This window comes from Carassius auratus, chromosome 32, assembly GCF_003368295.1.
Source record: "Carassius auratus strain Wakin chromosome 32, ASM336829v1, whole genome shotgun sequence".
Classification (NCBI taxonomy): domain Eukaryota; kingdom Metazoa; phylum Chordata; class Actinopteri; order Cypriniformes; family Cyprinidae; genus Carassius; species Carassius auratus.
The window spans coordinates 33,990,356-33,999,381 of NC_039274.1; the positions used below are offsets into that span (position 1 = coordinate 33,990,356).

General features: G+C 38.6%; 1 protein-coding gene across 2 annotated transcripts; it reads right to left on the reverse strand.

The window, feature by feature from the left end:
* Positions 1-403: 403 nt before the first annotated feature.
* LOC113052278 (uncharacterized) lies at positions 404-8,533 on the reverse strand. 2 transcript variants are annotated; one of them, XM_026216704.1, is made up of 14 exons: positions 6,562-8,533; positions 6,182-6,274; positions 5,641-6,021; positions 4,916-5,017; positions 3,777-4,009; positions 3,181-3,359; positions 2,996-3,089; positions 2,547-2,891; positions 2,346-2,463; positions 2,139-2,230; positions 1,918-2,032; positions 1,157-1,429; positions 855-1,016; positions 404-762 (listed from the first exon to the last, which is right to left on the reverse strand). In XM_026216704.1, the coding sequence occupies exons 1-14, from the start codon at positions 6,785-6,787 to the stop codon at positions 548-550; spliced, it is 2,628 nt and encodes an 875-aa protein (XP_026072489.1). In that variant the 5' UTR covers positions 6,788-8,533; the 3' UTR covers positions 404-547. The 2 variants fall into 2 exon arrangements, with proteins under 2 accessions (XP_026072489.1, XP_026072488.1); XM_026216703.1 differs by having other exon boundaries at positions 840-1,016.
* Positions 8,534-9,026: the final 493 nt, after the last annotated feature.

Here is a 9,026-nt window from a genome sequence, read left to right on the forward strand (position 1 = left end):
TTTTGCATTTGTTGAACCTCTATGTACTTTCACTGCACATGAGAAGCAGCTGATAAAGTCCTGTCAAGGATGCTTTCAGAGACCATTTGTAGCATGAGATGATGCAAGAGTCCAACTTCAGAAAAAAAATGGGTTTGTGTGTCAATGTAAAACTGTCAGAAAACTCAGATTTGCCACAGCAGATGACATTAGTGGAATTATGTTTATTATTATTATTACAATGCACATATTTACACCTTCCTGCAAACTTTTCCACACAGTTTTGTTCTACCATAAACAGAAGATTACTATTGGAAAAACAGTTACTTAAATTAATTACATTCATTATTGTTGTAATGTCACATGTAGATATGATGAATACTATTATTCAAGCATATCTGACACACAAACAGTGTTTCCTCCATGTTGATTTAACCGTGGTGGCCCCCCACAGCAACATTTCTGACCCCCTACGGTATCAGAAATAGGGCTGCATTGTTAGAGTGGGAGAAAAAATAAACAAAATAAAAAATAAAAAGGAAACTCTGCAACAAAATTGACTTAATGCTCATTTCTCACTTGAGAGCTCATCAAACTCATCTGACAATTCAGAATCACTGTCGTATCCATCCCAATCATTCTGGAAGTCCATACTTGTTCCAGTCAAAACTTTAGCATAACAGTCTCTTGCATGCTTCATCATTCTGGTGACTTCTTGCTTCTTTCTCAAAGTTAAGCTGAGGAAACCCTTGATCCCTTCTTCATTTAGATCCCACAGCTCACCTTGTAAAACAAACATTATCAGAAAAAAAAAATTCCAATGTACAGTATAGTATTTCAACGCATTACTTAATGTGTACTTTTCAATGCCTCACTGGAAAGCTGGCATGACATCTCCTTGAGTGTGTCTGCACGAGTGGAGAGAGATTTCCAATGCTTTGCCATCTCAGAAAGAACAATCTTCTTCTCCTCCTCAAGTCTCCTTATAGCCATCACAACATCAAACGCCTTCCTCTTGGTTTTCAAATCTACAGCGTCTGGGATACAGTCGTGGAAAATAAGTCAATTATAAGTATGATTATTTTTCAAAGAATTTCTGAGATAATCTGGGATAAGGCATAATTATTTTTTTGCTACTGTGAATTAAACAAAATTGTCAACAGATTTGTGTACATACCACCATGTGAAAGTTGCCATGGCCAAACTGTCTCGTCAGAGAGAATGATGTCAAAGGCGATTCTTTCTGTATCTGGAACCATACTGTTGTATTTTTCAACAACAGAGCTAAGAATGGCCTTCTCCTCTCTGATTTTGCGCCGGATCCGGGCCCGACCTTTGCTGCCATCGGTGTCTTTGTAAAGGCGCTGGGACCTTCTTTTAATGCTGGCCACCAGCACCTCTATTCTATTGATCACTGCGTCAAGATCGGCATTCTTTTGGGATGTTGTTGCTGAGAAGAAAAAAAAAAAGTGTAAACATTTCACATTTTCATGGCAGTAACTGAAACGCTATAATGAAGTCATAAGGATGATCCCTCTTTGCTTTTTTTTTTCCCCCTTTATAAAAAAAAAAACACAGCTCCTAGAGGAAGGACATGCGAGTCTCAATCATTTCATATTTATTAGCGTGTATAGGAAGTATGTAACAGGGTACCAAAGAAAATTACAACGTAGCCAAGATGGGATCCACTAACTGCAAGAAATGTCCAAACTTCTGGACTGTGCACCATTCAGGTACTTTCAGGGTACTTTGTTTTGACATAATTTCCAGTGTGTATAGTGTATAGTACAAACTAAAATTTGGCATTTTTATTGCATAAGTACATGACCAAAAAAACTGTGTATGTATGATTTAATTTTAAAACAATAATTACTTGCAGAAGCATGTCTCCCATTATTCTGCAGAACTGAGACATTGAAGTAATAGTATAACTCTCACCATCTGCCCACTCCTTAATATCAGTGACCCAGCCCTCAACTTCAACCTGTGTCACTGCCAGCTGGATTCTCATGCTTTCCAGGTCCTGAAGTTGGCTTTCTAGACGTTTTGTGGCCTTCAAATAACAAAAAGAGGAAACGAAAGTAGAAAAATGTTATACCTACAAAAATATACAATAGAAGGTATTTACAATATAAGAAAATAACAATACTCATCTCTACCTTCTGATATCGGCAGGCAAGTGAAGTAGCCAAGTTATTAAACTTTTGCTGATTCCAGCGCATGGCCATCAATGTAAGCATGTCAGTACGTCCTACAAAAAAAAATAAAATAAAAAATAAAATAAAAAAACACAACACCACATGTCCCTCACTGGCTACAATTTTCTTGTAACACTTTCAGTCTAGTGCAGTGTGTGGTTACCTTACCTGCTTTGGACATGTGCTTCGTGGTCACAGCAATCCTAGAGAGGAAGGCGTTACACTGCTCAACCTCCTCGCCAAGTGTCAATCCGGCCCCTTGCTGGTAAGCTCCACTCCATTTAACCTATTGAAGAAAATACTTAAAAGCTGCCAACATTCCTTTGCAGGTGTTTAGGGACAGTCAATGACATTGTAATGTTTTCTTACCTCGCATTTAAAATCATGGGCTTTGGCATGAAACACTGAGAGGAATGGTTTCATGCTCAGAAGGTGCTGGAGCTCCGGGCAGCTTTTTGTGACTTTGTTGAGGTAAGGCCAGTACTTGCAGGTTACATCCATGGCAAAAAAGCTTATTGGCGTATTTGCCAGCTTGTTCTGCAGGTAGAGGGGATAAGCATATATTTCTCCCCTGAACATGTTGAGAGCGGTGAGAAAAACTCCATGTCGACAGACTGCAAGCTCAAGTCCCTCCTCATCAATTTTACTTGAGGATTTCTGAGACGTTTCCCTTGCAGCTGACCACTCCCCTCCACAGACACCTCTTCCAGAGACCTACAAAATGGAAAAAGGTTGTGATAAAAAGTAAGGAATCACCCAAACAATGTCAAGATGTTATTGGTGTTTTTTTTTTTAGAAATATTATAAAACAAGTTTACATGGTTGGTGGTAGAATGAATGTAATCCACAAATCTCTCTACTTCATCATCTTTTGCAATGAAGATGCCATCAAATAAGGCTTTTTCTTCAGATCTAAATGAAAGAAAGATACACATTGACCTTCAATATGACACAGCCAAGGTTACTTTAACAACACTGCAAATTACACACATTTTGAAAGTACCTTGCTGCATTCTTAAAGCGGTAGTGCTTGCGATTTCCATCCACAGAAACAGCAAGCATGTCTGGGGTGCATGCAGGGCAGACAAAATGCTCCTCCCTGCAGATCTTATCCACCTCAAATCTAACAGCCTCCCACTCCAAAAAACTTTTTCTGAAGCTGTCTGCTGTGATCTTCCCAATCTGTTTCAGAACAATAAAACATGCCAACATAATTCACAGTAAACTAAAGTCAGTAAGGTCAAAGGTGACGCCAAATCCTCCACCATCGAGCCTCCAAAGGCAGCTGCTCAGCCCAGTGCATCATTGGAAATCTTTTGGCTCTTTGTATGTCACGGACAGAAAACATCACAACCAAAAAATTTTTACATTTAGTGTACGAATTTAGATTTTTTTACAGAGCGGTAGTTTTTACACAAAAATTTTGAATATTAGATGACGTTCTGTCAATGTATCGTGTATAGCTAAATCACTGTGTTTTGATATCATCAACATGCTCCAATTATAATAATCAATGTGTTGATAATGTCACCATAGTCATTCTACAATACACGTTAATACTAGTACTAGTTGTTAGTGATTCCCACCACTAATACTCACACGGCCAAAGCGGAGAGTTCGTTGATCAAGCATTCTTAAAAATGCTTGGCATGACAGTCCTGGTGCTGCCATCTTCAACTCTTCATATGAATAAAACACATCTGTAGAGTACACTGTGGAAAAGTGAAGGGTAGCAGGCCAGTAGTCATTACGGACTAAGTCATCCACTCCCGGGCTCCATGTGGTTTTGCATGCCTCGCATTTCATCTCAGGCATACTGAGATCATATCGTCCTGGAAAAATCAAGAACACATTGTATTATGCACAACTCTGACAAATTCATTGGGAACTAGAGGTCCCTCCCGCATGTCCCGACACAAAAGACTGCAGCACGGGACAGGTTTTGAAAGCTCTATGCGGGACTGGCCAGGATGAGACAGGTGTGTTTGCTGGTGTGGGAGAAACAGATGATTCACTGCATTTCCGCAAATTAAATATTTGTGTAAAACAACATACACAAATGAGAAAGTAGTGCATGTAATTATAGTTCAGCTGGATGATATGTTAGGCAGCAATAAAAAAAAGAAGGTGTTTAAGCGGTCTAACTGACAATGTTGTTTACGTGGTTTCAATTCTTTCCTGCTGCTCTATCTGAAACTTGAAATTGAAAGCATGACAGAAGAAGTGTACACCACTGGGCTACTTCAGATGTTCTTGAATTTCTAAAGAAAAGTAGCCTACATTATAATCACCCATATAGTACAGTCATAACCAAGAAACTTAAAATCAGACATCTGGCAGTCTTTCTCAGTTGTCAAATGCATCTTTCGTGAAATAATGCAAAACTGAACATCCCTCCTGCCTATCCTGTGGTCTTTCACAGGCGGGAGATGCACATACGGTTATCGATGCGGATGGGAGTGGGACTAAAACAACACATTGCAGAACGGGACCGAATTTTGCAGGAAGGGGGGGGGGGGGGGGCAGGACTGAAAATCCTGCCCAGCGCAGACCACTATAGGGAACGTTTGAATAGAAATAGGACAATGGAAAGTGTCAGGAAGCAAGTGGGAGAGCCCTATGGGGTGGAATCAGGTTAAAGTCCAACCCAGGTCCCTATGGGCACTTTGCCCAGAATGTGATATGGACACTAGAGCCACTTGATCTGGAATGTTCCCTTAAGTTCATCTTATTCTTACCATTCATTGTAACCACAGCAACAACTTTTCCTGTGTTGACACTCAACGATCCTGGAGAACAACTACATATTTTTTTGGGCATCTCCAACGGCACAATACACACTGAAAGACACATCATATGCAGGGATTAAAGACATGCATCGTACTATGTACTAACTCGGAAGTATTCTGTAATCATTTTTTTTAATAAATGATTTGAAAAGCTTTAAAGATAAAGTGTGTTTCAGAGAAAGTACTCAAAAGATTCCTGAGAGGCCTATTATACTGTAAAGTTATTTAAATAAACTGAGAATGGGACTAGGGCTGCACAATATATAATTGCGCTTTTTCTGACAGATAAAGCGATTACCATTTCCAATATGATTTTTTAATGTGAATGATTTGATTTAGTTCAATATTCCAAATGTCTCTTTAATTTGTGCCACCTCTGATAGGTAAGCACAGCCAGTGTACAAGACTAACACCCACTGACTGACTGAAGTTCGCCAATCAGAATTTTTGTACCCTTTACGCACTACGCAGACCCACCAACCAGAAGTTGCACAGTCAAGGAGGATGACGTGAATATAAAAGTCAAATGTCACAAATGTACCCAAGCATGATTATTTGCAGATTTTACCATTAGGCAGTTGCGTTGGATCATATTGCAATTGTGATTGCATTAATTGTGCAGCCCTAAATGGGACACTCAAAAAAAAGAAAGAAAAAAAAGAAATACAGCTTACCACACTGGGAAAGAGCCCTCTCCACGACACAGGTTGTTGGAGGCAATGGCTGAAAGAATCCAGCTATTGTTGCATCCCTGTTGTGGAATACGTGGTTTCGGTGTATACTGACATCACAATCAGCACAGAAAAATGGTTGTGGTCTGCAGTCACGACAACGGACAGCAGCTGGACTGATGCCACATTGTTGGCAGATCTGAGTTGTCACATTTTGTTGTGCTACCATGGTATTCACCAGACAGGCTCTTTCTTTCTCCCACCTCTCTGAGAGGAGACTTTTTCGAGTAGACCAGTCTGAAGAGGCCCGTGGTGGTGCTGGTGCCGTTTCCTGATCATCCAAGTCATCACCCTGTGAGTGGTTTAGCTCTTCAAGGAAAGTCTCTGTTAAAATAGTACATCATATTTAAAAAATAATTTCTACACTATCAAAGTATGTAACATGGATGTTGTCGGTTATCCTGTTGCAAAAACATGTAATTTACATTCTAATTATTAGAATCTGTAAACAAAATGAACTGATAGCGACAAAAAAAGAACATACCAACAGTGTCAGGAGGACAGTAGTTGGTTAGCTCAACGCTGCTGTCCAACATTCTAGGATGAGCACTAGCCTTACGACTGTAGCTGTGACTAGCTGTAGCAGAAAATAAAACCTAAATCAACCTTTACAGCATTACAATTCCAAAGATTTTGACAAGCTCATTTTATTCCACACAATGATACAAACTTTTATTAGCCCAATTACGTTGTCTATACCCCTTTGGTGAGTATGTCATAAAAACTGCATATCTCATACCAGACACATGGCTGATTCATGTATTCAATCCCAAGAGGTAAAACAATCTACATCTCCATTTTAGATATATGTGAACAATCACAGGAGTTCTCCTTTAAGTAATATAACTGAAAAATAAAACTGACCCATTTGGTTTCGGGATGACCTTGGTCTGTCATAGACAACATTTCCATCACTGTCTCTCTTCAACCACCTGACAGGTTGATGGCTGGTGGATGGTGCTGCCTCCTGTTCTCCCGACATCTTATTAATGAAATCATCCAAGCTCTGGAGTTCATAATTTAATTCAGAATGTTCAACAAGCTCATCAAGCTCATCAAGGACCTGTTCGAAATTGGAATGGTCACTCATGACGAACAAGGACAAACAAAACAACACTAAAGGGATAGGGGGAAGAGCAAATGAGCAAGAACCACGGAGAACTAGACGGACTAACAACAATTAAATAGACAAACGTGGCTCTTAAAAGTGCCTTTGTTTTTGCTTTTTAATGAAACAGAAGTTTTAAAATAAATGATGAAGGAACAAGGGGACCTGTTGAGAGAAGGGAAAGATAATACATTCAGATTTGAAGATCATGCTACATACAAATACATATATACTGAAAAACTGAAAGGTTTTAGAACTTGAGAAAATGTTGGTCAAGTTTGCCCATGGTTTGGGATGTGGCGGGGAGGTCTGTGGGTGCTTATAGTATTAGGCCAGAATACTGTAGGGCTGGGTGTTGCCTGAAAACTCACAATACAATAGCTCAAAAGGGATGGACTGATCTGTACAATCATGGCTGATATTGATACCAACCATTCAAAATGCCAGTTTGGCTGATAATCAGTGCCATTTTTTTAATATGTTTTATAAGTTATTAATTCTACTTTTGTACTAACAAGGAAAAATATTTCTTTAACTGGTTTATTTCCTTTTCCCTGTGATAATTTTACTGTATATAAATGGGCACAAAACACTTGGCAAAGAAAGAGCAACGACATACAACCACAAGAAGAATCCCAACGCAGAAATACATTATAGCTGCTGTAACACGTTATGTCTCATTATGAAAATCTTACATTCTCTTATGATTGTACCTTACATGATTATATGCGACAAAAAATTAACTTGAATTCAATTAGCTAACTTTGGTAGCCTGCACATTTGGTACAGAAAGCCATTTTTTTAGAATGTTTTCCATTATTTATCGTCATAAGATATGGCCACCTTAAAAAAATGTAAAGTTCCTAAACACAACTTCTTGTCCTGATTCAACAGTTTTGATGTGTAAATGTAAGAATAGTATCGATCTTTATTAATTAAGCCTTCTAACATTACTTTACTTACCGAGTGGAAAATCGCAATGGACCTTGGGATCGGCCATACGGTGACGTCAGCATTATTAATTTAGAGGATTTAATAATAATAATAATAATAATAATAATAATAATAATAAAAAGATTAATTGAACACAATCGTAGCATTTATATGCATTTATTAAAATCAACAAACCTCTGATAAAAATACGTTATCCAGCATGCTATAGTTAAAGCGGTGTCCTACCAATGATAAGAAAACGCTTAAACTGCTTACTTGCACGCGCCTTGGAGCGTTGTTAAACTCACCTTTTAATGCTGTTTTACCTGCAGTCGAGCGTTGCTTTGGTCAAACTCACCTCTGAATGCCGTTTTCCCTGCAGCTGAGCGTTGTTAAACTCATCTCTGAATGCCCTTTTCCCTGCAGGTGAGCGTTGTTAAACTCACCGCTGATGAACGCGCTAAACCTTTGCGGGCGCTTTGATATCAGATTGCGAGGCTTTTTAAACATCAAAAACCCGCCATTTGGGGGCCGCCATTTGACTCACCTTGGCATAGATCATTTTTTGTAACCTGTTCCTTTTTATTTTTATTTATTGTAGTCTAGATCCATACGAGGCAGACAATGGGTTGTGGTGTGCTGAAACAAGACGTCAAATTTCAACGCTGTTTAGTTCCATAGAAGTCTATCGGACTACCCCCCACGTTGAAAAAAGACGTCAAAGGTATACCCAGTGCGTCAAAAAAGTGACGCCAGATCCCTTGACCATGCGTCAGACATTTGACGAGTAGCGAGTGAGACTGTGTTGGTAAAACATGAATTTACATACTGTACAAACTACATGGACAAATAAAGTTAAATTGGGAGAGATTTAACTATCATCCTCTAACAAATGTTTATTATTATTATTTTTTTATTAGTAGTTTGATTCAGGCCATATGTAAATAAAAATGCACTGCAACCTTTGACACAGAAAATCCCTGTCCATGGTCCTGAAATTACACAACACTTGGATGTCGTGCAGATTTATATAATTTACATAATTTATATATTTGTAAATACAGTATATGACATTTTTATGTTTTTAAATATTGAATGGGTCTGTGGTTTGAATCTATCTTATTACTTAACTTAGCTTTTGATAAATAAAGCTCCTGCACCTCAACTTAAAGGTGAAGTGTGTGCAGTTTTCAGTGCGTTTTTCAGTGTTAAAGGACTTTTTAAAATACTTGCTACATAATAAATATGTTAAAGTCTTTTATTACAGTTCATACTGAGACAACTTTAC